Raw genomic sequence first — 27,782 nt, 5'->3', positions numbered from 1 at the left:
GAATGATCGCGCGGCCCACATTTCCAACCCCCCTTGGTACAGCGGGGATGTCCAAGTTTTTTCGGTAGTGTTCGCATTTCACCGAAATCGTCCCGACGGCGACGACGCTAATCGGCTTTCGCAAGCTTTGAGGTGTTTAACGTCGCCGGAGCGATACTCGCACGCAAGTAACGCCGATAAACTGGCGAAATCGAATATCGAGCGATGTGCAACCGTCGTTTCGCTGGGCGAATTACGAGGGTCCTATCGATCCCAGACTTTCTTCGCGCGATCGATGCTCATAGAGTTGTCCATGCATTACGACGAACTGCGCGGGAGGATCGCAGTCGTTGACGGAATTGTGAGGAAATTTTGGCGAGGAAGAGGAAGGGCAATCGTACCCTGTCTGTTTCGAGATAATCTCGAAACGAAAGAAAACCGTTGCCCCTCAGAGTATTTCCGATCAGCACATGCATTTCGATATTTTCCCGAGAGAGAAACCCGTGGAGAGCAACTATAATCTTTTATGAAATATTCTTTGCCCCTTTGCAATTCGAAGGATACCTTCATCGACAAGGCAGGACAAGGGAGAAAGGTTAGCTTGAGGTTACAATGTGAAAGCAATTTTTTGATTGAAACATAACGTATCTGTCGTCGCTCGGGTAGGGGACAAGAGTCGAACAGTTTTGGGGTTTAATAGTCACAATGTTTAACAGGCACGACGTCAACTTTATTCATTCAGTAGCTGACAAATGAGAAAACCGAAATCTGGCGACACGACGTGAGAAAGCTCAAAATCACAAGTCATTTCCGTTCACTGCACACTCACGGAGTGAAGGGAGGAATGTCTTTCTCATTTCTGCTCAACATGGCGATGTCGAAGCGAAAGACCCCGGTCGGGACAATCGTCGATCACGATTATATTTATCACGCCCCTTATCAGTCCGCCCTTCTCGCCCGAAGATAACGCGGGTATCCTCGCGGAGGGAATTAACGCAGGGTTGTTTTGTCGCTTAGATTATAAACGACGTCTGCGCACGATGCGTCGCACGACGCAGCGCGACGGCGTTGGCTGCAGCGACAGCGACAGCAACAGCAACAGCAGCAACAGCAGCAGCAACAACGGCAGCGGCGGCGGCAGCACGCGCGCGCTATTCGCGCCCGTACTCGTTGCACGAGAGTTCACTATCTCTCACTCAATTTAAGCCTCATCCGCCGTAAGCGGATCGACCAAGCTGGCCTTTTAACGTCGGATAGTCTCGCCTCTCCCGGCTCCGCGGCATAGACGCCCATAACAAACATTATCCGCCATAATGCCCCCGTGTAAACATACCTACCTACGTGGTGCATCAGCCTTTCGGCTCCTCTCGCCGCCCGTCGCGCGTGTAACGCGCTGCAGCCGCGTATAAAAACGCGGTCTCGAAGTTTATTTAACCGTTTAGCGACGAGTTCAGTTTTACGCGGCTAAGCCGACTTTTTTTTTTTTCAGAAACACTTCTTTCCCGACGGCTACGCTATTTCCGGTTTAGCGCACACGGAAGTGTCGGCCGCGTCGACGACTCGCCGCGACACTTGTATGTACATGTGTGTGTGTGTGTGTGTGTGTGTGCGTGCGTGCGTCTCTTTTCTGCCCTTATTCCAGCAGATACCGCTCAACGAGTGGCTCACCAATGCTGCATGTAATTACTTCGCGAGCGTCGCGTCTTCGTCGTCGTCGCACGTGCCGCTGGCAACGTGATGTTAACGAGACAGTTGTCGCGGCTGCACAAACACGTATAATTAGTAGAGTTTTCATCTTCCTCGTTGGAGCAATTTCCACGCAATCGGTGATGTCGATTCTACCGCGTAAGTTACAGAAAATGGAGCCGTTTAGCTTCAAAGGACTCGCCGCTCGCACACGATCGAGCAAAAATCGGAGATTCGCAATAGCTGCTTCTGTGCTAAAACCGCGAGTGGCCCTCGACAGGCCTTCTCTGACGAGTAGCCATTTCTTACCTCCCCACCGCTGCCGGGGGACTTCCCCACCCCCATCTCCTTCGGAAAGGGACTGAAGAAGGGTCTGAAAAGAAAAACTATTCAGTATCGAACGTAGGTCGCGAATGGGTCCGTGGGCTTGGCAGAGCTGGTCTCTTGCGCGTTAGGTTACGAATTTTGCTCGTGTGTCATCAATGACAATCGTCAGTAATGTGTTGTGCAACGTCTGTGACGACTGATATAATCATGTCCAAGTGTAATATTTGTTACTCAGCGACAAATGGGAAGAGGAATAATAATCCATTCTAGTCATTCCAGTTTTTACGGGACTTAATCACCGAAAAATCGCCTTCACAAAGAAGCAACAGGAGCAAGGAGCCTCCTTAGGAGAGCAGTGGTGCGATTCTGTAACTCGTTATTGGAGTTAACGACAGTTTCGTTATCGTTGCGCAGCTTTTCTACGGTATACAAAAGCTACGCAACGATAACGAAAGTGTCGTTAACTCCAATAACGAGTTACAGAATCGCGGCACAGGGCTCGATATACTTCAGATTTGCACGTTAGACTTTACGCCGCCGAGACTGCGCGTCAATGTGAAACATTGACGAGCTGGTGTTATCGTGAATTAAACGAGTGTTAATCGCAAAACCGCGCCGGAGCGTACGACGTGAGATTTACACCGTAATTGCAGTGGACTGAATGATATCGCGGTGTGAACGATGAGATAATCTAGAGACGCAAGTTTTTCGTTGCAGTCGTAAACATGTATTTCCTCTGCAGATGGCATTACAATAGCCATTGATCGTGACACGATTAACACCTCGACAAATCGGTAAATATTTTCCCTTGTGTTTTCCCAGCAGCAACAAGATTAAAACAACCGTATTTTATTTTGTACGCGGAATTTTCTGAAAATGTGAAATTTTATTTATTCTGTCCTGTTCTTGTTTCCCTATCAGATTTATAAAATACATAAAAAGTACAAAGTATCATAAAAAAACAATTTTTTTGTACAGAATTCTTTTGTGTACGCTTCGTAGTTTCTCTCTGTGATATTTGTGAAAATGAAATATTTGAGTTATCTTTTACGGGGATTATTTCAATCCACAAAACACGTATAAGCGAAGGGTAGAATTTTTAATTTTTTTCTGCTTTACAACATATTTGAAAACTGAATAGAAAGAAGAAGATTAAGATAAAAATACAAAACACATAGTTTCGACGGTTCCCTTTTGCTAAACAATTTGGATTCCAGTTAAAATCCCAGTTAACGCTATACAATTAACACTAAACAGAATGTCCATGTCACAACATACAGATGCACAGTTCGGATGCTACGATAAACACCTTCTTGTCTACGCATTATTTCGTATTTTTCTCCGTTTTTTCACTGATCGTTGCAAAGAGACGTAGCTAACTATTTTCCATACGATCGCGCCGTCTCGCGCGCGCTGATTTGTTAATTTTCTTTCACTAATGACTCGAAATTTTACGTGATTGTTTGAAAAATCGTGTGGGATCTTTTCACTCATTTTGACCGGTTCTATCCGCACTTTATCGCGTTGCGACGCACGCCGTCGTATACAATTATACTTTCCCGTAAAGTTCGAGTTACATTAAAGCAACATTTTCGTCGAGAATTCCCCAGTGAAACATTAGTCGTACGCAACGAAGTCAACGGTAGTCAACGCGATGGTGATGAAAAAAGGACTGTTACATTTTTCCAGGTACGCGGCGACTCGCGGTAGCGTGTCGAAAGTGCCGGCTCCAAGGACATCGGTACACTACGTGAACGGTACTCCCTCGCAGGGAGGAGAATAGCTGGTGGGCGGCGTGCAGGGCGGAGGTACTTGCGAGATAAGGGAGCGTGATAAGCGCGCCGCGGTGGCGGGTGAGCTGGCTTGCCTCGCAGGCTACATGGCGGGGTACCTGAGGGCGACAGGCTCGTCCTGCACCCCGACCGGAAGTCCTCAGTACCACCCCCATACGCATCCGATGGGTGTCAGCAGCCATCCTCATCCTCATCCTCACCCGCATCCGGGTGCACCGCATCATGCTCTATCGACGCCGTTCACCCTCGGCCATGGGCAACCTCATCCGCTGGAGCATACGTTGCCCGGGTATCCGCAAGGTGAGCCATTCATCTTATCTTGGATTCGCGCGACAATTTCGCATCTTGCTTTGGCACTTTGGGGCACAGCGGACTAAAAGGTTTCCCGCCTTTTTAGGCTCAACTTATACAGGGGCTGAGAAGGAAAGTCAGGTACTATTTTGCCGAAATTGCAACAATTATTAAGTTATTAATGATGGAAAATGACTTTAATTGATAACTTGAAAATCGACGAACTTTATTCGCAAAATGGTAAAGGACTCTTTTGTTCAGAATGACCTAATCTACAATTATATGACGGCCAATGGGCCTAACGAGCCTAGATTCAAGGCCCAAAGTTCAATACACTCATCGCTAGAGAATTTTCAAGTTATCGATTAAGAGAACCTCTAGATATGGTCATCTTCAATCATTAATAACTTAACAACTATTGCGACTTTAGCAAAATGGTACGTGACTTTTCTTCTCACTTTCATCCGATTAATCTTCGCAATCTTACATTTTCAAAAGATTCCAAATTCAAAAGAAACAAAGCTACTTTGTGTTATATCTTTCAAATAAAGTTTCTGCGCAACTAGTCTTTTTTTATCTTAATATTCTATGCCTCAAAGAGTTAAACAAGTAACATTTCGGCAACTGAGCGATCCGCTTCACGACGCCGAACAACCAAGAACGAAGTTTTTCAGTTGTGTATTTCATACGTCGCTCCTTCTGAGAAAAAGTCGCAACACCGCTTTTCGATTCACCGCTAACGTACAGAGAACACACCGTCGGAAATCGGTCTTTCGTCAAAGGTATCGATCGTTCTCGTGCACAATTCGACGAGGTTCGAATGGTGGGTTTTAGAGGAGCAAACACACGGCGTCTGGATTTCGCACGTCAGCACGTTCGTGCGCCGACAGACAGAACTTGTTAAGTAGAGTAGAAAACTCCTCTACCATTTTATTTAACCGATATCTCGATAATAATTCTCGATGATAATTCGCAAGACGGTAGAGGAGTTTTCTAGCCGACTCAACAAATTCTACCTGCATGTCTACGGGTATGTCCTAACCTTCAAAACAGCCTACCAGGATCCTTTATCCCTTTTCCCTTATAGGCACTACCGAGATTCCTCTGCTACCGGAAGATACACCGCTGCTGTTTTGATCTAACGGCAACGGGTTTGTCCACTCCGACTATTCTATTGACGCGCCCGTGCAGGTAGAAGAGTCCTCAGGCAATCGTGAGGTGGCGACAGCGGCAGCGTTTTTACTCGCGTTTATGAAGCGTCGTCTACAATGGCAGTAAGCAGTAAGAAGTAAGCGTAAGCGGTAAGAAATAAAGCAATCACACTCACAGATTATGATTATTACAAAAATAATCAACTGTGGTTCGTCCATTTCTTACTGTTCACGCTTACTTCTTACTGCTTACTGCCATTGTAGACGACGCTTGAGCCTTGCGCTCGCACGCCAACTCCCGAAGCGCTCGTTGTGCTTTTACGCGAAAGCGTCGCGATCGACATCATAAATACCCGCGACGCGCGGAGGATTTGGGAAGAACGCGAGATTTTCGATGATGATTAATCCGGCTGGCTAATCCAGCGAAATAAAAGACGAGCGTTCAATCTGCAGCTCGGCTTTGCGACGGCGCGACAGGTAGCGTAGACGTATTCATCCAGTAAACCGTCCCGAGATAATCGCGGTGCTTAAAAACGGACTCTGTTGAAACTCTTCACTTTCTTTTTTCTTCGTTAACCAAATGATGAATTCCCCCCCTCCCCTCCTTCTCGCCACCAAGAGTTTTGAGTTGTTTTTACTTGCGTCGTGACGCGCGTCTGTGCGCGAAAATTCCTCGGGAGGAACAACACTGAGGGCTTCGCGATGGCGCAACCGTGCGGAGGCTCCTCGTAGCGATTAGCAGGACCGTATTAATTCGCGACGGAGTTGGGATTTGTGTCAGGGTCCGCAAATAATGGCACAATTATACCTCGGGCGCTGTCTCGGCCGCTCTCGTGGTCGTGAAGCGACAGCGGCTGCGGAAAATTCGTCACGGAAGGGACAGCGGTTGCGAAAACGCAGCAAACGAAAACATTCGGCACCCTTGGCCAATCGGCTCGTAGCCTTTAGGATTACCATACCTGTTCTTTGTTTATCTTTGCCTTTGTTTTGTGTCCTCTTTATATCGCGCACCCCTGAAGACCGTTCGACCGCTCGTCAGAATCTCGCTAGGGGGTTCGGTGCGAACACCAAACAAAAATAACGAAGAATTATATTTTTTTGTCGCCCGTATTGTTATTTCATTACCGCGCATGTCTGCGCGATTTGTATTACGCTCACGCGTCTGATTATGTTTCAATAATTGATGCGTCTTCCCGCTAACATCGCCACATCTTTCTAACACGCCAGCCTGGCCTGCCGCTCTGTAAGAATATTTCACGTGCCCGTCATATTCGCCGTTATTGATTGCCATGCAAATCGATGCATCGACTGAAACCGTACGACCGTCCGAGCAATCTCGGGGCTTCCTGACTGTAGCTATCGCTGTGTGACTCGGTAAGAAACATGCACGCGACTGCACCGCTGCCGCACGTACTAATTCTCGCGAGGTGAACGTGAAAGAAAAAAAGAAAAAAAATTGCGCGAAATGAAGCCGCGCGCTGAAAGACGCGCGATAATGAGTGACGAATTCCCGCGGCGAATTCGACCACATCCGAACTGTTCGATCGGAATATCTGCGACTCGGCGCAAAAATCCCCAAGTCCCGGCAAAATGAATACGTGCGGAAAACCCAGCCACGAGAACGCGCGCACCCGCGCGGCTACCGTCCATTACGCCGCATTTCGTGACCGCTAACCAAAACCACTTCGAATGCCCTCCCACAGAGAAGCCGTGAGGGTGAGCTCGACGTTTCCCGGACACCATTTAAACCTCGCGAACGAAAAAATCCAGATGATCGGCGGCGGCGCGCGAAATAGGCAGAATGAGACAGAGAGAGAGAGAGAGAGAGAGAGGGAGGGAGAGGTGGGAATGAGGGAGAGTAAGAAGACAGAGAAGACGAAGCAATCTCAGGGAGGATTCCCACTGTGCCCCGGTACCACTCTCGAGGTCGCAGCGCCGGCTCGGTAATTGACTGCATAAATTTTCCAGTGTGCCACCGACGTCGGAGCGTGCGTATATAGAAAGAGATCGCTACTGTGGAAAGGAGAATGGAGGATGGAGGCGAGAACGCGGGTACCGAAGGTGGAAGGCCGAGGCAGAGAGAGAGAGGGAGAGAGAGAGAGAGAGAGAGAGAGAGAGAGAGAGAGAGAGAGAGAGAGAGACACACACACACAGAGAAAGAAAGAGGGAAGAAGAAGCAAGAAGACTATGCGTTAGTACAGCTGAGCACGAGGTGAAGTAGAATAGAACGAACAAAATGCGAGGAAGTGACAGAGGGGAGGGGGAGAATATGTGAGAGAGAGAGAAAGAGAGAGGGAGGGAGGGGGAGAGAGAAAGCGAGAGAGAGAGAGAGAGAGAGGCAACATTTTCGCGTCGGCTTCTCTTAGCGGCACGATTCGGCGAAAAGCGTCGTCGTCGACGCTTCTCTTCGCTCTTCTCTTTCCCGACCGTCTTTCGCCGTTCGCCCTCTTTCTCCTTCGACTCGAAAGAGGTCCCCCGGGCCGCCGAGGTGTGCGGGACGCGGGCGTCGACAGGAGAAGGGCGAGGAGGGGGCAGGAGCAGGGTGTCGAGGAGATGGAGCGGCCGGGGGGAGAGGTCGGGGGATGCTTCGGCGAAGAAGAGTGGAGAGAACCATGAGAGTAAGCCGCTTATCAGGGTGGCAGCAGGCAGTATAGGTCCAACCGACGCAGATAGGTGGGTTTCCATGGAAACACGGATCTGTCCGTTAGGTCCCTGCGTACCTACGTCCAGCCGCCTCTATCCGTTGTAGGCGTATCCGCGCTACACGAAAAGCCGGCGAACGAGAGAGAAACAACGAACAACGAGGTCGTAGTCGAGGACGAGAAGACGAGAGACGAAGATGACGATGTAGCAGCGCGGGATTGCGCGCGGTAGGGACGGAAATAGAAACAAAGGGCGGACGCGCGAAGGGAATAGCACGCGCGCGCGCGCGCGCCGCTCTTGCCGCCGGAAACTTCCGCCTGTATTATCCGCGAACGTGACGAAGCAACATTCCCGACTCGCCGTAGCGGGTTAGATACGAGGTCATCGTGCGCGCGCGCGCGTTTGCCTCATCGGGCGCCTTCAGAGGAACGTGGCGCGTCCCATCTTACCGCCCCATCACTCGCGCGAGCCCATCTCGGAAGCCGCGGCAACCCCCGGCGGGGAATTAATTTGCGCGACGATGTTCGGCAACGTCGGCGCGTGGTCGCAAAGGGCGATTTCGTGTAGCGCAATACGCGCTGTGCGGCGCTGTTTATTTTGTTATGCAATCACGCCGGCGGGAGAGGCTCAAGGGGGAAACGATCGCAGCCAGGTCGACGAAAGAGCGATAACTTCGGACAGGAGGCTCGTCGAGGAGGCTGGAAGGGCTGCGCAAGCGGTAGCGCTTTCTCTCTTTCTCCCTCTCTCTCTCTCTCTCTCTCCCTCTCTCTCTCTCTCTCTCTCTCTCTCTCTCTCTTTCTCTTCCTAGGATTCGCGACGCGCGCCGGCGGGATACGTGGGAATCGCGTCACATGGCCTCCGCCCTTTTCCCATCCGAGCTACTATTTGTTGTCGCGGAGAAATTGCCCGTCCACTTAACTTCCTCTCTTCGCGGCTCGTCGCGGCGACGGAGACGGTGTCGCGACGCGTGAAGGAGGACATCGTCGTGGGCGATTTTCCGCTTGACGATCGTTAATCGAGGGAGGAATGACGGATGAAGCGCTGCGCGCTGCCTCGCTCCTCGCCCTTTCGGTTTATGATCTCGCGAGTTGCGCTGCTTGAAACCGCGAGACATGTGGCGATACATGAAGCGAAAGGAAGCGTCGTCACGGCTGAAAGAGGCTCACGCGATTTTCCCACCCCGGATGCGTCTCACGATTGAGTGTCTGCTGCGCGGTGTCGAGTGTGTCCTTCGCCGGCGGGCTTGTCAATTCGGCGCGATTCCAATCACTCAATTAGGCGTCAGGTTAAGGGCGGCACGTGGCGCGGGCACGTGCTGCGCTGCGTGCACGTCGTTGTGCCACCGAGCGCCTGCGAAACGGAGCAACGACGGAAAGACAGAGAGAGAGAGAGAGAGAGAGAGAGAGAGAGAGAGAGAGAGAGAGAGAGAGAGAGAGAGAGAGAGAGAGAGAGAGAGAAAGAAGAGAAAGAGAGAGAGAAGAGAGAGAACGAAGAGAAAGGGCCGCTCTTCCGTCGCGCGGCGCGTGTTACCGCTAAATTGAGTAGGCGGACTTGCAGAGAGGCCAAACACAAATCTAGACCTAATTGCAAGACAAACACTCGACGTTGAGTGAAATGTCACGTGAAACGGCGATACGTTGACGCTGGGACACACCGCCTCTCTGCTTCAATTTCTCATTCGCTTCTTTCTCTCGCCCGTGTCAGTCGCTCCGCCGACTGTTGTTACCTCGCCGCCGCCGCCGCCGCCGCCGCCGCCGCCGCCACCGCGAGCGACGTCCCTCCCCGGAATTACGTCTTTTGTTATTGATACGGTCAGATCTATTGTGCTCGGCCGGGGTTTCCCTTACACCGGAATTCCCTTATGCAAACATCGCCGACCGCCACGAAACTTCGCCGGCCGAACGAAGCTCCTCGGCGGGCGAGCGAAACTCGCGCTGAGGAATGGCGAAGCGCGCGTAGGTCGGAGCGTTGCAACGCGAAGCTTATCCGATTACTCTGCCCTGCCTACGTCCCGGACGCACGTCGGTATTTTGTTACGTACTTATGCTTATGCACTAGATTATCACACGCGAGGACGACTATCCGCCATGGCCACACGCACTTCTCTCTCTCTCTCTCTCTCTCTCTCTCTCTCTCTCTCTCTCTCTCTCTCTCTCTCTCTCTCTCTCTCTCTCTCTCTTTCTCTTTCTCTCTCTCTCTCCCACCCCCTCTCTCCCCCCTCTCTCTCTTACTCTTTCGTTCTCGCTCTCGCTCTTTTCCCTTTTCCATCGCTACCTGTCGGAACTTCCGCACGGGATGGCTTCTTTTCCTTTGTTCGTCCTCTTCTTGTCGCTTTTTATCACCTCCCGATGAGAGGAACATAGATCGGCGAGAATAACACACGCTCCTTCGGTCCTCTCTAGCTCTCTCCCCCCACCCTTTCTTTCTCCTTCTCTCTGTCTCTCTGTCTCTCTCTCTCTCTCTCTCTCTCTCTCTCTCTCTCTCTCTCTCTCTCTCTCTCTCGCTCTCGCTCATGTCGAGCCCACGGCGTTGCGATCACACGACGGTCACGTTGTAAACGCAAAGTCGACCAAATGTTTTCGTAGCTGATGGCCTTTTAGAATTCCCTCTTCTGTCACCGCTCGCCACGTGCTGTCATCCCACGGTCGCCCCCTCCTCCCCAATAATCCAACCCTCCATCCCTGGCGGTGGCAGCGCCGTGTAGCAGCCTATTCGCGTTTTAGCTTTTAATTAATTTTCGATTCTCTCCTCGGGCGTGCCCCGCCCCCCCTTCCATCCGCCTGTCTTCCATCCGCCATTCGCCACGTTTCGCTTCTATGAATATCAAAGTAGTCGTTTGGTTCTCCGCGACGAATCCGCCATTTTACGCTTCCCCAACGCTCGACGTTCTTTGTTTGCGATGCATCGACGGTTTAAGAGCCGTCATCACACCGTCAGCGTACATCATTGCGTGTATTGACACGAGTATATTATATTATTGTTATTCCAACCTGATCTCTCTCTCTCTCTCTCTCTCTCTCGTCTTACTGCGGTTTAGCGGGCCGAGAGCGCGCGACGCGAATGAAAGCGTTAAGTTCGCGAGATGCGATTGTGAAATTTTTCGCCAGCCACGCTGGGTAGAGGAGACGCACAGGGGGGCGGAGGGGGGGGCTGAAAGCTTTGCGGTCGGGAGTATGAAGCCGCGCAAGACCGCGGCTGAAAACAGCGGCCAAGTCACACACTACAGTGGCGCGGCGCGTCTACGGTAAACAATCGCGGCGGCGAATTTTTGCGAATAGTGCGCCGGACGCACAAAGCCCGTCGGCGGTGAAGCCGGCGGTAATTCGCCGGGAATTGTCGGCGCCGATGCGCGCTCGCCACTCAGCCGGAGCTGTACATGTAATTGCGATTAATTACCGTCAGTCCCCCGGCGTATCAGTGATATGTTGCACCCGAGATAAATTCCCGCCGCCGTATTTCAGTCGCAACGGGCTTTGCGACGTTATCTGAATCGGGTGTGCATTTATTTGTATAATTTACCGCGGCCTCTCTGTCTCTGTCTCTTTTTCCCTCTATTTCTCCCTCCTCCCTTCAGTCTCTCTCTCTCTCTCTCTCTCTCTCTCTCTCTCTCTCTCTCTCTCTCGCTTTCCCCCCCGCGGGAATATGAACACGCCGAGCCGGGCGATACGCGCGCGTAAAGTAATAACGTGTCAACGAAGATCACTAGTTATTTTCATGCCGTATACTTTGTTGCCGCGCGCGCGGCCACGTTGGATCGTAATTTAATAGATCTCCTCCCTTCTCGTAGACCGAGCTGCGCGTACGCGGCGTAGACAAGCGAGGAAAATTCCAGCAGCTATCAGCTCGCCGCGAGTGACTTTAATGACTTGGCCGCGTCTTGCCGGCGCTAATCGTCCGCGATGCTCCACGTGCCGAGACGTTTCCTCGAAATAAAATGAATCGCGACGCGAGCGCAGCGCGTAACAAGCGCGAGCTTAACGAGCTTAACGAGCGACGGATACTTCCGTTCCCGGTTATCGCAACGAGAGAGAAAGTCACAGCCCGACACGAGATGACTTTCCGAGTCACTCGCTCGCTCGCGCAAACGGCCAGCGGGTGGGGGGGAGAGGGGGGGGGGCGACTGACGGATTGTGAGCGCGAGAGATCAGCGTGCAAATTCTATTAGCAGCCCGTTGACTCGCGCCGATCTTGCCGACGAAACGGCGAAACGTGCGGAAGAATCCAATAAACGGGAAACGAATTTGCTATTAGGGTCGCGTCTGATCTGGTTGCGGGCCAATGAGGCGGAGCAACCCTTATATCAACCCTCCCCGGTATCGCGTCTCTCACGCCGACGATAATAAATTGGATCATACTCCGGGAGCCAGCGGGTGTTTGCCGACCCATTAGGATCGCTTACCCGACGACTGTCTCTCGTCGAAGCGTCGTCACGACTTCCCGCTCATGCATTTCAATCAATCGCAAAGGGCGCGCGCGCACTTTCCGATCCGCGATATTCCGTGCTCATTTTCTTCTTCTCTTTTTTTTCTCTTTTTATCGCAGCGCGCAATCAACGACAAACGACTCGCGGCGATTTGGACGACTACTCGCTCGTTCGCGACGGCGACGATTTTACATGTTTTTGATTACGTTTGAAGGGAGATTGCCGAGCCGTTGTTCGAAACGCAGCGCGAGCGCGACGAGTACGCGGTGCTCCGCGTTTCGAAGCAGCCGAGAGCCATCATAATCGGAGAGCTATTGTTTTGACCGCGGGCAAGTGTCTGCTGTCGCCGAGCCGATAGCAAAGACCGTCGTTAACGCCCACTCGACAATCAGAGCGTCCTTTCGGAGCCCCTTTTTACCGTCGCCGTCGCCGCCGCCGCCGCCGCCGCCGCCGCCATCTCCGCCGGCGTATCCGACGACTACGTTCACATGAAAAGACTCCAATGGCAGTCTCGTTCATCGCCGAGATTTCTCGACCCCGCCATTTTTTCTCTCTCAATATCTTCGCGTTGTGCAAGCGTCGTTCGCACCGCGCGTGTAAAAAAGAAATATCCCCGTCACACACGCGAAGATAGCAGTCGCGTAGTCGCGAAATACCGCGAGACTCCCCCCGCCGCGCCGGGCCGATCAGATCAGAGATTATCCCGAGAACTATGGCGATTGTTTCACCCCGAGGATTTTTCTGCCTGCCTGTAATCAATGGCGGATCCGCGCGACGGGGGCGGCCGAGATACGTATCGTATAGATCCGACGATCGCGGGTGTGTCGCGCCCGTCACGAAGCGATGGCGGTAATTCCGACCACCGTGGCGTTCGTACATTGTGAGCTCGACGCAATCTGCTCCGTGGATCTACCGCGGTGCCATGCTGGTAGCCCACTCGACCAGTTCGTTAGCCAATCACGCAGGTATCGTCGTCGTTCGTCGTCGTTGGTCGTCATCGTCGTCATCCCCCGAGGTCTCTTCGAAGCCAAGAGCGGAGAGCGCCCGGGTGAGAGAGATGCGAGAGCGATACGAGAGCTACGTCGTTTCCTCCTCCTGGACCGCTCCTTCCTTCGGCGCTTCGGTTGCTTTGCTTCTGTTGCCCCGCGTCCATTGAGAGAGCTCCACTGTCGTTCGTACCTCGAACGGCGTATTCGTCCAAGCCCCAAGTCGCTTGAGCGCACTGACGTTTACGCTGCTACTCACTGAAATGTTTCACGCGCCTCGTTCTTTCTCCTGAAAGTCACCACGTTTGAATGTCTCACGTTATATGCGAATTATTCCTCGTTCAAGTGGCGCTTTGCTGCTCGTCCTTTAAGGCGGCACAACCGCGCGTACGCGGGATTCGTTCTTTCCAGCTGAACTTTCTGCACTATTCGGGGTAGCGGAAAACCTTTCCGTTTCTCCGTGTTCTTCACTTGGTCCAAACGCTGCCATTCTTCAAGAGTAAGTTCGATCTTAACGAAAATTGATATGTACAATAAAGAAATGTTGTTAACTGATCCTTGAATATAAATTAATTCTGGATTAAAATTAAGAACCCGTACACTGTGCAACCACGGAAATTGGAAGCTTTAAAATATGAAAAGACTTTTCGGTACACCTAATAGTTCAAGAAGTGTACATTGAAGCGTTCTTTCCGGCAGAAGTGACGTCAGATGTTACTGTTCTTTCCACCAGTGCAGCAGAGTGCTTAATGCAACAGTTCATTATATTGCGAGGGCAAGATTTACACCGGCTTAGGTAGTGCATTTGAAAAGAACAGGGACCTTCAGGGTGCGTTCACGGAGACGCTGTTGGTGCTATTTAGCGCTACAGGCTGTTCGCAGAGCTAGACGGTAGCGCTAATAACGGCTGTCATGACGTCATTAATAGTAGCGTTTACATCATAACTTCGCGCTATCAATGCTATTTCTTCCAAAGTAGTGTAAAGATAGCGTTTGCCTTGATAGTGTTTGTAAGTCATGAACACCCAGAACATGGTGATATGAACTGTACAAAGTGCTGGTATTAATTATTTTTATTTTATATATGTTATGAATATGTATAATGCGGTACACTTCTACCGACATTAAATCGTTCAGAAATTGATCTGAAACATTAAGAAATATATAAAACATTTAGAGATATATTAAACATATATCAAAGTTGTTTTCTACTTTCTAGTAACACAAATCAATATTAATATCCAGAAGCTAATAATTTCAAACACCCTTCAAAACGCTGAAGCTGTTCACAGAAGCTGCTGATCGCTATCGCAATTGCGCTATTGACTCCATGAACGGCTTTGGTAGCATTTGCGTTGGTAATAGCATCTCCCTGAAGTTGTTAGATACGAGATACTTTTGTAGCTTTTACTTTATTAATATTAATTCCGATTTTGCCGCATAAAATAACAGTATATTACCATCATGTTCTTCATCCGAGATAGGTTCTGCGTGTATAATGGAGGTACACAAAGGTAAAAGAAAATCTTCTTCATCTGAAGAATCATCTGAAGAATCATCTGAAGAATTAACAGCTGCAATCACGTGTTGCGCTATGTGGTTTTCTGCACTGTGGCGTTTTTTATTTTATCTGGCATTTCTGCACCTACGAGCCTTTGCTGTACTCGTCGGTTCTGGTTCTGAACCAGCGCAGTTCCAGCGCAGCACGAGTTCAGCTGAAAAGAACAGACCCACGATTTTTTACAAATGACACAATCTTTTTTCTCCTCCGCCATGTACTCTTCTTGATTCGCAACGCCCAGCTTTTCATTCAGCTTAAATCATTTTGCTTTTCACCGCTGAAACGCTAACTTTCTCCCTCTCGCACTATAATGCCGCGTCTCTTTTTGCTCGTCCAGTAGCTGCTCTGCGCATCGATAAGAAAATGAGAGAGGAAGGAGTGTGTGTGTATGTGTGTGTATGAGAGAGAGAGAGAGAGAGAGAGAGAGAGAGAGAGAGAGAGAGAGCATCGATCGTCGGGTAAACAGCTGCTTCGCGTGCCAACCGAGTCTTAAACCGTCGCGATCGCGGGCGTATACTTCGTATATAGAAAGGTTTCGCCGCGATCTGCCCGCGAATGACCCTGTTTTCTCGATTACCCAACTCGCACACGTCGTCGATCATCGCGGTCATAAAGTCGGATAAGGAACTCGCGCCATGGAAAAGCTTACCACGGCCGAGGAAGGCTCATGAAGAGATTAGGCCACATCCTCGATCGGGTATATTCCAAGGGCCTCCGTTTCTTTTCCCCCCTTATTAACATCGCGAGCTCTTCGCTCGCTGTCGTGCGCGCAGCGAGACGACAGCACGAAAATTCGCCGCGTAAAAATACTCCGGCGGCCGAGCGACCGGCGATCTCCCCCGCCCCCTTCGCCCTTCCTCCCCCCCCCCCCGGTTCGGTCAAGGATTCCACCATTCCGCCTTCGACTTTACGATCCGGCTTCCAACCCGGAGACACTGCCAAGGCGCAGTTTTCCAAGCGCTCCTTTTTATTGGCCCGCGACGAGGACACACGGGTCGTATATACGCGCGCCGCGCTCGTTCGCGGTCGGTCGGTGCGCTCGCCGTCGAGAGCGAGCGAGAGAGCGAGAGAGCGAGAGAGAGAGCGAGCGAGAGAGCGAGAGAGAGAGAGAGAGAGAGAGAGAGAGAGAGAGAGCCGGTATCGTCGTTTCCAGCGGCAGCTGGGAGCGAACCGCGACTTCGGTCCTCTGGATGCTCGTGTATTCCGGGGTGTACTCTCTGCTTCCCTGCCTCCCTCCCCCATCCTGCCTCATGGCACCCCTGTGACCCCCTCATAAGCGGATTACGTGGGTCCCGAAACGAGCCAAGCGAGGCTCGATGGCACGAGGAAGGTAGAGAGCGTGGGGTGGGCCATTGGGGGGCGGAGGGGAGCTGTTCAAAATTACGCTATCGCGGCCTCGCAACGCTCCACACCCCTCCACGTTTGTTGAGAGAGAGAAAAGAGGGGGGAGGGGAAGAGCAACGAGAGATCCCCCTTTGCGGCCCTTCGTCCGTCGCGTACACGGCAACCCCCGTCTTCTTCGTGGAAGACATCGACGCTCCATATTTGAAGAAGAAGAAGAAGAAGAAGAAGAAGAAGAAGAAAAAGAGCAGGAGGAGGAAAACATCGTCATCGACGAGCGTTCCGTGCGACTGGCGAATGTATTGAAGCGATATCAATGTTTTCTACCTGACGACAGCTTCTCCGGCGGTTTCGCTCCTCGTTCTTTCCTCATCCGATAGTAGTTTTATGGTATACACCAAAGGGGAAGATTGGAGCGTACTCTTCGGGAAAGTTAAACGTTTTCGACATGAGCTCGATTTCCTATCCTCTAGCAATCTCGTTTGTGCCGTTCTTCGTTACGCAACGTGCGAGTTCGTTGGACCTCGGCGAGGCATGCTTCGCGATTATTTGCACGCGTTATTTGCACTTTTAACGTTATCTGTACATCGCATCGACGTCGATCGCGTCGTTGCGTTTTATGCGCAGGGTGTAAAACCGTCGGCTCCTATCGCGTACAATTAACACACGAAAGTATCGAGCGGTTTAATGAACCGCCGATCGACCCGCCGCCGACGACGAGGACGACGATAGTCGTGCGCGAGCGTGGCCGGCAAATTTCCGTATCGCTGCTCTCTCTCTCTCTCTCTCTCTCTCTCTCTCTCTCGAAGCGCGGGGCGATTTTACGAGGGCTCGTAAGCGCACCGCATTGGAGGATACGCGACGAAACACGAAAGCCCGCGCCGGGATTTACGAGACGCGATAATTAACATCGAGCGCTATTTCTTCTCGTGTTGCAGGAATGAATCAGCGCAAGCAGCGTCGCGAGAGAACCACCTTCACCAGGTCTCAGTTGGACGTGCTGGAGGGACTGTTCTCGAAAACGAGGTACCCGGACATCTTTATGCGAGAGGAAGTTGCTCTCAAGATCAACTTGCCGGAGTCACGAGTCCAGGTAATTACCTCGCGTCACTGCCTCCCTCCTCTCCTTCCGTTCGTGGACTTAATTTCCTTGGCGAATTGTAGCTGTCGACGACGATCGGGTTATGACAACGAGAAACTGCGTCACTCAGACGGGATTTCCGTGAACTTCCGGTGAGCCCGAGGTCGCCGCGCGCGGCGCGCGCTCGTTTCTGCGTATTGACGCCTCGAGTTACATTATGTCCTTTGCACGTTCAATGTAACATGCAAACACGCCGATCTCGGAACGAAAAGCGAGAGCGAAGAAAAGGGGAAGAGAAGAGAGTGCAAGAGAGGGAGAGGGAGAGAGAGAGAGAGAGAGAGAAAGAGAGAGAGAGAGAGAGAGAGAGAGAGAGAGAGAGAGAGAGAGAGAGAGAGAGAGAGAGAGAGAGAGAGAGAGAGACCGAGAAGAGAGCACACTTCGTGCTCGGGCAATCATCCGCGAGATTTAAGGTATTTACACAACGCGGCATTCGCGCCCTACGTCGTTCCATCTCGCCATTGTCCCAGCCCGGGGCTCGTACATTGATAGATGTGCCGACGAGCTCGTTGACGCTTTTATTGCGGTCCCCGTGACATCTTTATTTCGCGGCGGGGCGCTACCAAGTCACGATCGCGACACTCTCTCTCTCTCTCTCTCTCTCTCTCTCTCTCTCTCTCTCTCTTCTCTCCAGCTCTCTTGGGGGCTTTCGAGCTCGTGCCTTGAATTCCGAATTTCAATCCACCGTAGACCATCGTTGGCGCGCGATACGCGAGGATAAGTCGATCGCGCTGCGCGGCATGTCGGGCGAGACATGAGAAGCAGAAGGAGCGAGATCGCGTCGCTTCGGATTCGGTTGTGGAGAGTCGAACGTTTTATTCGCGGCGGCAGGTCCTGCGTGTGATCTCGCTCGTTTGCGCCTCTCTCTCTCTCTCTCTCTCTCTCTCTCTCTCTCTCTCTCTCTCTCTCTCTCTCTCTCTCTCTCTCTCTGTCTCTCTCTCTCTCTCTCTCGCGCTCTCTGTGGAAACGCGTCCAAGTCACCGGCGATTCGCACAGCCAGGTAACGCGCGTATCGTAACGAACGCGTCCCGCGGGAATCATGAAATATATAGGACAAAAGCGAGGAAATTCGGGGCCGGTGGAGTTTCCGCGCGAAGTTAAGCCTCCGTGAATGGCGGCGCAACTGCAAAAGGGTGTACCGCACGGTAGGGATACATACGTACATACGTATATACATCTGCGCGCGCTCGTATATGAGGCACGTATATGAGGCTGTTGAACGTGTGTGGTTGTGTGCGTATTCGCGCGCACAGTGGCGAACTACAATTGCTATACGCGGAGTTTATCTGTGTGTACGCATGTACACATACATACGCGCGTGCGCGCGGCACACGTATGTAGTTCGGCTGCATACGCGCGTTTCCAAGTTATAGCATCTACGCGAACGAATAATATAATATCTGAAGAGGAGAGGGATACACTATCTGAAAGTTTTAAAGGCAGGGGGTCTGCTGAGGAGATACAAGAGGGGGAGGGGACGCAGGATGGCAAAGGTCTCACACCCTACCGCGGGCGGTAGGCGCGTGTACGCTGCGGATAAAGGTACACACAAGGTAGTGCGGTGTGCAAGGCACAACATATCGTTGATTTGTTCCTGGATTATAGCCCCCTGCTCTATCTATCGCGCGCGAGAGCTCTATACGCGCGATTCTCTCTCGCTGAAGAGAACCACGCAGCTGCGAGAGACGCGACGCGCCGCGCTTCGCTTCACCATCGAATCTCTCGTTCTCCCTTTCTTCTTCTGTCTCTCTCTCTCTCTCTCTCTCTCTCTCTTTTTTTCTCATTCTCTTCCTCCCTCTTTCTCTCTCTCTCTCTCTCTCTCTCTCTCGCTCTCTCTTTGAACGCCGCGTCGTTCGTACGTCACTTGCGAGCCGAAACGAAAAATGTTGTTTCGTGGATGGCAGACAAGAAAGCAGGACAAACGATTTCCTCGCGAGTGGGAAGAGAAACCGGCTGCTCTCGATGGGTTTTATGTGGACGAAACTATCGCCAGACTCCTGAGCCGTTTATCGCCACGTGCCTCGAGTGTCGTCGTCTCGCCGAGTTCCATAGTCAGAGCTTCGCTCTGTGAATATGTACCGGGCAGAGGCTTGCGTTCGAATATCATAAGCGTAATATTGTACGTTAATAAAGCATGAGTCTTTTATGTGATTGTTAACAATGTTCTCTACGTTACACTTATTATTGTCTCTATGTCCCCTTCTTATTATATCAATCAAGGATCGCGAATCTCAGCTTGAAGATAGAGGAGTCGGCATGCTCCCTTGGCTCCCGTTGTATCCGAGTGTGCTCCTGTAGGATGTTTCCTATACTACAGAGAAAGAGAGACAGAGAGAGAGAGAGAGAGAAAGAGAGCAGGGGGAGGGGATAGATGGAAGTAAAAAAAGGCGTTCCACGATCAAATATTCACGGTGCCGCGATATCGGGCGCGAAGGACAAACGAGCAAACGTCAAACGCGCGCGCTGATCGGCGCATTCGCGATTGTCAAACAACACGTGCGGCTTTCGCGCGCGCGCGCACACACACACACACACACATGCGCGCGCTACTTTCCTCCATCAATCGTGCGTACCAAACGATGACACGTTCCTACCCGGCGGATAGGTATACTCTCCCCGGTGAGCTCGTATTAATAGTACAAATAAGAAAATATATTTGTCATAACAGACACAGTGTCAACGCAGCTGCGCCGCCCCCTCTCCCTTCCCTCTCCCGTTCGTTCGTTCCGTCCCGTTCCCGGCTAGCGGGGTGGTTTCCCGCTCGTTGGATGTAAACCAGATGGTGGCGCAATTTGCACCTCGGCCTCGTGGACAGGCGTGAAACCGTCGGCGGTGGTTGCCCCCGGGGGTCTTCGGATGCCATCGCGGCCTGTTTGGTTGGTTTTTGGGGTGGCCCTCTCTGCCTCCTCTCTCGCTTTCTCTCTCTCTCTCTCTCTCTCTCTCTCTCTCGCGCGCGCGCGCGCGTGTCTATAGCTTCCGAAAGGGGGTGTCGTTGTGCAAACACGGCGCTATAATGGGATCGTTCTCTGTCTGCCGCGTTGACCTCGACGTCGATCCGTCTTCCTCGTTCGAAACCGGCGAGGGCTCGTTTCGCCGCGCGCGCGTTGATACGCAATATCCGCGCGCATGACGCGCCCGGACAGATTTGCGCACCCCATCGCGTCGCGTCGCGGCGCGTCCATAGTGTCGCCTCGCCTCGCGGAGGATGACTTTTGCGAAGCGTATGGATCCGCCTATCGGCGCTCGGCGCGGAGACGAGCGGAAGACAAACAAGCGGGGCGACGACGAGCACGGTGGCGAGTAATTACAGCTTCCCCGAGTCGACCGAGACGCTTTCGTTGTCGAGACGTTGCGGAGGGGGAAAGAGAGAACATCGCGCAGATCCAACATTTTCGTTACCCTCAACGTTGCGTTACGATCGCGCCGCGCGAGGCGCGACGGAATCATTCGGGACGAATGGCAGCCCTTTCCGCGTCTCGTAAGAATCTCCATCTTCCATCTAGTTCGCAACATTTCTCCACGATGCATGCGATAACGTGACATAATTTCGCCGGCCCGTAATAATCTCTCGGAACAATCTCTAATTGAATCGAAGAGTGAGCGACGTCTCCTCCTGACGTCGCCGAGACAAAAGGCGAGAGAAAGGGTTGGCGCGCATGGCTCCTCGGCTTTTGCCGCTCCGCCGGCGGCGGCGGACGTGTGCGGCATTGCAGCTCGAAATCCCCTGTACGCTCCGGCGATTCGCGCTCTCCGTAACAACTGTTACAATGCCGCCGATAATAACAACAACGATGACGGGTCCCGCTTTTAAAGGCGCGGGCATAGATTCATAGGATCGCACCCCTGGCCACATTGTGCCCCCCGGATTATAGAGGGATGCGTGAGGGGGAGTATCGCGCGGGACGGAGGAGGGAGAAGGGCGGTCACAACGCACTCGTGAGCTTGCGGCCTGCGAGGGGTTGCTTTTTGTCCCCCTGCCATCCCTTTTCCAGGGAGAAAAATCCGCGCGCGCGCGAGCGTGCGCGCGTGTGTGTGTGTATGTGTGTGTGTGTGTGTGTGTGTATGCGCGTCTTTTGGATTGCCGCGCGCGCGTGTGCGTACATGGAAGCGTGTCGTATTTATAGTCATAAAGCACAACTACACATGTGTATGAAAGCTTACGTATGTATGCGGTACACGTTCGTGTATGCATGAGAACGAGATGCACGTGTATGTACGCACGCACGCACGCACGCACGCACGCATTCACTCGTTGGCAGGAGCAACTATTTGATCTCGAACACCGGGGTGAAACAAGCCTGGTTCATACGGCGGGCTCTGATTCGCGCATGCGTGCCAACGAACTACACCGTAGTCACCGAGGATCCCAGGGGATGCTCCAATACACGCGTGTCGGGACGTCGGGCGTTCGTACGGGCGCCCCCCGTACGGCTCCTCCCTCCGAGTCCTTGTTATTGTTGCGATTTAATGAAATGTTACGCCCGCTCGGCCGCGATTACTTTCCCATTGCACCGATTAACTCCCCATTCGGTCGGTCTCGTCTCTCGCGGCGGGACACTGGGACACCTTTCCTCCCCCGACGGTCCCTGGGGCTACGGCTTCCATCAGTTGCCTCCCGCAACAGACTTTCACGGCTCGTTGAAAGCTCGCTGAGATATCGCGGACGATGCCTCAGTCAGGGGGGCTTAATTGATTTTCTCCGGCCGTGTTGAGTATCTTGGAACTCTTCCGCGACGGAATATTATCCCAAGGACGATCATCATCATCATCATCATCATCATCATCATCATCATCATCATCATCATCGCAGAGACATTGTCCCGGAAGAGACACGAATAATGACCTTCGTTTTTCCATTTCTTACACGTCCGCTGCGTCTGGTCGTTGATGGTTCCCGCAGCTCGTTCACGGGCCGTCCTCGGCTCTTTCTCTCTCTCTCTCTGTTGCAGGTCTGGTTCAAGAATCGCCGAGCGAAATGCAGACAGCAAATGCAACAGCAACAGACCCCGCCGCCAGCCAAGAGCTCCCCCAGATCGAGTCAGAATCACAGCAACAACAGCAACGCGACCAATAGGGTACCGACCAGCACGTCGACGACGACGTCCAACAGACGATCCCCGCCGAACTCGCCGCCGCAGGGCAGAGAAGCGCCGGCAGCCGGCAGCTCGCCGTTGCTCACGACGTCGACGACGTATCCGCGTATGGGGACGACACCGACCGGCGGCAGCGCGGGCAACAGCAACCTGACGACGCCGTCGCCACCGCTGACGCCGGGCTCCAGTCAGCTGCAACCGCCGTCCTACACGACTCCGGTCAATCAGATCCACCACACCACCGAGTACCATCCGCCCGGCTTCAGCTGGACCCCGGCCTCCGCCACGACCACATCCGTCAACACGAGCCAGTACGCCGGGCAGAATTATAACGCCTACCAGACGCCGTACACCGGCGACTACTATCCGACCCAGCTCTCGCATATGCACAGTCCGCAGACCAACTATCATCATCACCACCCGCAGTATCATCCGAACATGATCACCTCGTCCATGTCGCACCTGACTAGTCACCACGTGAACCCGGCCGGCAGCAACGAGATCATCGCCTCGTCGGCCGACACCGACGGTTACGTCCTGCCCGATCAAAGATACTCGTCGATGACATAGCGCTCCGCCGGCAGATCCTCCGGGATTTTTCACCGAAGCCAAGAGACCGCGACTGTAGCCAGTTCTTCGTCGTCTTACCACTGGCGGCTCAACGCCACGGAGAACTGCGACGAGATGAACGGCAACCTGGACTCCGACGACAATTGATGCGTCGTTGCCGAGGATGGCTGCGCGAAGACGGCGAGGATCGACTGGACGCGCCGAAGGCCCGGAGATTCACGGCGCCGGTCACGGAGGCGGATGATCGGCACTCGTCGCGTGCACGCACACCGCGCTGGCTGCGCGCGAAAGTCGCCAAAAGGTGTGTCGTCCCGATTATTGCTTATCAGCGGACCGCGCGCGCGCGCGCGCGCGATGATACGAAAAATGGCTCGGGCGGAACCCCGCGGTCGAAGAACGCGCATCGGTTCACCGCGTCGCGTTCCCCGTGATTTGTAATTTATAATTTACGAATAGCAAAATCACACAGTTGCTCTTACAATATATTATATTTATATATTTTAAACACACACACACACACACACACACAAAGAGAAATATAAATTCGAGCGATATCGCGCGAGTACGGCACTGTGTGTTCGAAGTTGCTGAGTTCGTCGAAATTGTACATACTCAAGACGAGACTGTATTTATTCGTCTTTAGAAATATCGAATTACTTTATCAATCTAGTGAAACGAGAGTAATATTTTTTTTTTTAATTTTGTAGTGACTTTTAATTAATGATATCAACGATTGACTACGTTATCTCTTTCTCATTCCGAGTACCGCGCGGATTGCGAAATTGTTTGCGAATAAAGTGCACCGCGGTGAAACGCAGTGAGGACGAGTAGCCGTGTATCCATCAGATCGCCAAATGCCCCACATTAACGCACTCGGCTTTGCGCTTGCATCGTTACAAGCGAGATAATCAGACGCGATTCGCTAAAGTACTGAAAATGTACTAGGAATCGAATATAGACAATCCGTAAAATCACTAATCGGCAATTATGGAGAAATAATATTCGCTGATACGAATATCTCTCAGTATCGAGTATCGAGTATCGTGACCCAGATAGCACAATGACATCCTCCGGAAATCCCAAGGACAATTCAAACGGACATTGCGGATATCCTGTGGATACCCGAATTTTATGCTGGGACGTGCAGTACAGAACAAAATCAGGTACGCATCACGAACACTTTCATACTTGCTTGAATAACTCGGTAATCTTGACAGATAGAAAAGAAATGTATTCGGACAAAAAGGAGGTTTCATAGTCTACTTTTAAATTCTTAATGAAAAATTCCAAAGACATTAAAAATGCTTCGACACTTCAAGTCCGTTACATTTATTATCATATTTATCTTGGACAAAATAAAATACGCACTGGAGCATTTATTTATCTAATTTCATTAGCAAGAGCATGCAGACTACCTCTCTCTCGGTACTGCTGGAAATTAGAGGAACTATAGGGCACTTACGACGATAGCGTCTTTGTTAATTTGATAATTTTGAAATTTCCAAAGGTCGATAAGTTAACAAAAGTTAGGGCACTATCGTAGCAATATATTCTTGAGATTAAATAAAGTAAAAGGGCGTAGTATTATTTTTCCCTTCGACAAACAGTTAGCGAGATATCGTAAGTTAAATGTTGAAAAAGTTACAAAGTTTTCCTTAAATATCTCAAAAAATAGGCAAATAAAAAAATGTCAGACAAAAGTTGTCTAAATTAATTTTAAGTAGAAAATTACTAATTAAGTAGAAAATCAAGTAGAAAAACTAATTAACACGTTGACTGCCACGGAATTTTTCACGATTCCGGTCTAAAAGAGCCAATTTGATTTAATCATGTTATATTATTAAAAACTTTAATAATAGTACATAGTAATAATCAAAAACCTTAAAAAATGTTTTTTTTTTTTAAACATTTTTTATTCTCTTTCTTGAGGCCATCTATTCATATTTACACTGTTATACGAGTTTCCTCGTAGCTGTACAAATATGGCAAGTAATGAAGGGACGAGATAACTCGTAGTTAGGCGTCCTGGGCAACCTAAACAACCTACGAGATATCTCGTAGTTGGCAGTCAACGTGTTAAACAGAAAAAGATGATATAATAAAAAATGGAAGTTTCTATTTAAGAAAAGTAATGATCAGTGAATATCTCAAAAGTGGCGCCATCTGCACAGAGAGAACGATTTAGTTGAATTTAACAAATGCTTATTCGGAATGGTCCAAATAAATTTTTTGATTGATCGAACGAAGTTTTGTTTGACGCAACAAAAATATTTTGTTGCAGCTTAGTTCCAACGAAATTTTTTTGTTGCGTCAAACAAAATTTTATTCGATCAATCAAAAAATTTATTTCGACTATTCCAAATAAGCATTTGTTAGATTCAACTAAATCGTTCTCTCTGTGTGTAAACAAAATGATACGATGAGTTGTTATGTGTCCCCTTTGAAACCATATAACTTTGTCTGAAACATTTTTCCCTAAAATGCTTAGTTTTCGAGATATTTCGCCGTCCCAGTGAACTTTTTATACATTCTGTGTCTGGGACAGGGTGTCTGGGATCTTTTGGAAACGAAAAATTGTGAAGATTAATCGGATCAAACTGAGAAGAAAAGTCATGTGCATCATTTTGCACAAATCGCGAAAGTTATTCGCGTAATAGTCATTAAGTTATTAATTAAGACGTCTGGGTCAATGAGCGCACGGGAAACGGTAGGCGTACTGGATACAAGTATGATGACAATGGACAAGGACAAATGACTTATTTCTTATATACTTGTAGCAAAGACAATCAGCTGATTGCATGAGACGAGCGCTGCATCGCCTTTTGATACGAAAGACCAATAAGATCAAACGTCTAGAATTCGTTAAAAATTACATTGAGAAGCCACTAGACTTCTGAAAGAAGGTGATTTGGAGTGCAACGAAAGCAAGTTTGACGAAAGCAAGAAAGATTGGTTTAAAAGATGACTTTATTTTCCAACAAACTAATAATCCAAAACGCATCGCTCGTAAAATTACTATCTTTTTCCGTGACTTAAGGATCAAACCGCTGGATTGACCAGCACAATCGCCATATCTAAACGCAATTGAAAATTTGTGATCCATTTTAGAGGCCAGAAGGTTGACAAGAGCGACGTAACGAATAAAATCAAGTTATTCGAAATCTTGGAAGAAGCGTGGGGAAACATCGATCACCAGCATATTTGAAATCTGGTCAAGAATAAGTCCTCGACATTTGCAACAAATCGTATAAGCAAATAGTAGCAAATATGAAATACTTTTACAAAATACTTAGTTTTAAATTTTATCTTTAGTTTCTTCTTTGTTATTACTTGACCAATGTAAATATGATAATAAGTGTAACAGATTTGAGTGTTGAAGAATTTTTAATGTTTTTGAACTTTTGTCACTTAGAACTTAAAAGCGGACTAAGAAATCTCCTTTTTGTCTGAATACTTTTCTACGGGATATGTTGCGGATATTTCTTAGGCGTCTAAAGTAAAAAAGCATAATGTATTGAATTTGCTGCTGATTGTGTCAAATTTCGAATTGTGTCGAGTTATGTTTTTTCTATGTGAATTATAAATACAAGGAAAAAATGCACTTGACTCGATTTTAAATCGGAATTGGCAAATTTAATATCTTAATAGTTTCAATTTCATTTTTAGAAACGAAATAATTTTGAATCCTTTTAAATTTTAATCTCTTAGAATCCTAAAATCTTTTGACTCTTGGATCGAGCTATTAATGTATTCAATTTGTTAAGTCCGATTTGGGATTTAGTGTCGCGCGCGCGCGCGCACGCGAAAATGCTTTATTTTCCTTACATTTATAATTTAAACGAAAAGACAGAAAGCACAATTCAGAATCACAAATTCAATAGGCTATATTCATACTGTTTATCCTTGAGACATTTTTTAGAAGATTGTGCTGTCTGGGTTCTTATGCTATCGGAGACTAGCGGATACACAGTGGACATTTATAGGAGATTTATATTTTATTACTTAACATTTTGAAATTACTTCTAATGTTGCACTATAATTAATGAAGTCAAATATACGCATAAAATTCTCATTTAAAATATTTACAATAACACAATTAAATATCCTGAAAATATCCCCCGATATTATTCCGAATATGTCCGGGATGTCCTGGGACACTTTAAGGATATTCCATATTCTTAAAATATCCCAGGACATTCTGGACATATTCATCATAGGATCATCTTGAGAACGTCTTGTGCTGTCTGGAAAGTATCGCGTATCGCGTGTTTCTTAATAGCGAGCGATATTATTTTATCGGTGAAATGCGAATTTTATTTACAAACGTTAAACACACACACACACACACACACACACACACACGGCTTTCCTGAAGGTAACTTCAAAACGTAAGAAGAAAATGGCAATAAGAAATTAATTCTCGTTAAATCTTCAGAAAGAAAGACAAGGAGTTACAACGTAACGAGTAAATCTGTCCTCGCGTATGCCAGACTAAAAGAAAAGAGCATAATATTTATATACAAATTATCTTAAATCTCTCAAATTTATGCGGCAGCATGCGTATCAATCGTGCGCACCATACATCGCGATTTCTTTTAAGGTCTAATTGCTATACTTTGTATTTTTAAGATTACACGGACGAATACCGCATCACTGCCGCCATTATCATTAGTATTACACACTTCATTATTACGATTAATATTGTATTCATAATTATCCATATCAAGTACGGCCAGTAGCCGGAAGATACTTTACTTGTAAATAAAAAAACACGTAAGAAAGTCACAATCGCGCGTGAAC

General features: G+C 49.7%; 1 protein-coding gene across 1 annotated transcript in view; it reads left to right on the top strand.

Moving 5' to 3' along the window:
- Positions 1-23,507, top strand: part of LOC105187812 (orthodenticle 1) — a 65,659-nt gene extending 42,152 nt beyond the window's left edge. The window contains exons 2-4 of the mRNA XM_019843461.2: positions 3,682-4,085; positions 17,120-17,274; positions 22,269-23,507. Of these exons, the coding sequence (XP_019699020.1) occupies positions 3,872-4,085; positions 17,120-17,274; positions 22,269-22,982 (1,083 nt within the window). The 5' untranslated portion in view covers positions 3,682-3,871 and the 3' untranslated portion in view covers positions 22,983-23,507. The remainder of the gene's footprint in view (positions 1-3,681; positions 4,086-17,119; positions 17,275-22,268) is intronic.
- Positions 23,508-27,782: the final 4,275 nt, after the last annotated feature.

The sequence above is a fragment of the Harpegnathos saltator genome, unplaced genomic scaffold (assembly GCF_003227715.2).
Source record: "Harpegnathos saltator strain DR-91 unplaced genomic scaffold, Hsal_v8.6 scaffold280, whole genome shotgun sequence".
In the NCBI taxonomy this organism is placed as follows: domain Eukaryota; kingdom Metazoa; phylum Arthropoda; class Insecta; order Hymenoptera; family Formicidae; genus Harpegnathos; species Harpegnathos saltator.
Note: the sequence above shows the minus strand (reverse complement) of the source record. Positions and strands in the feature narration are given on the sequence as shown.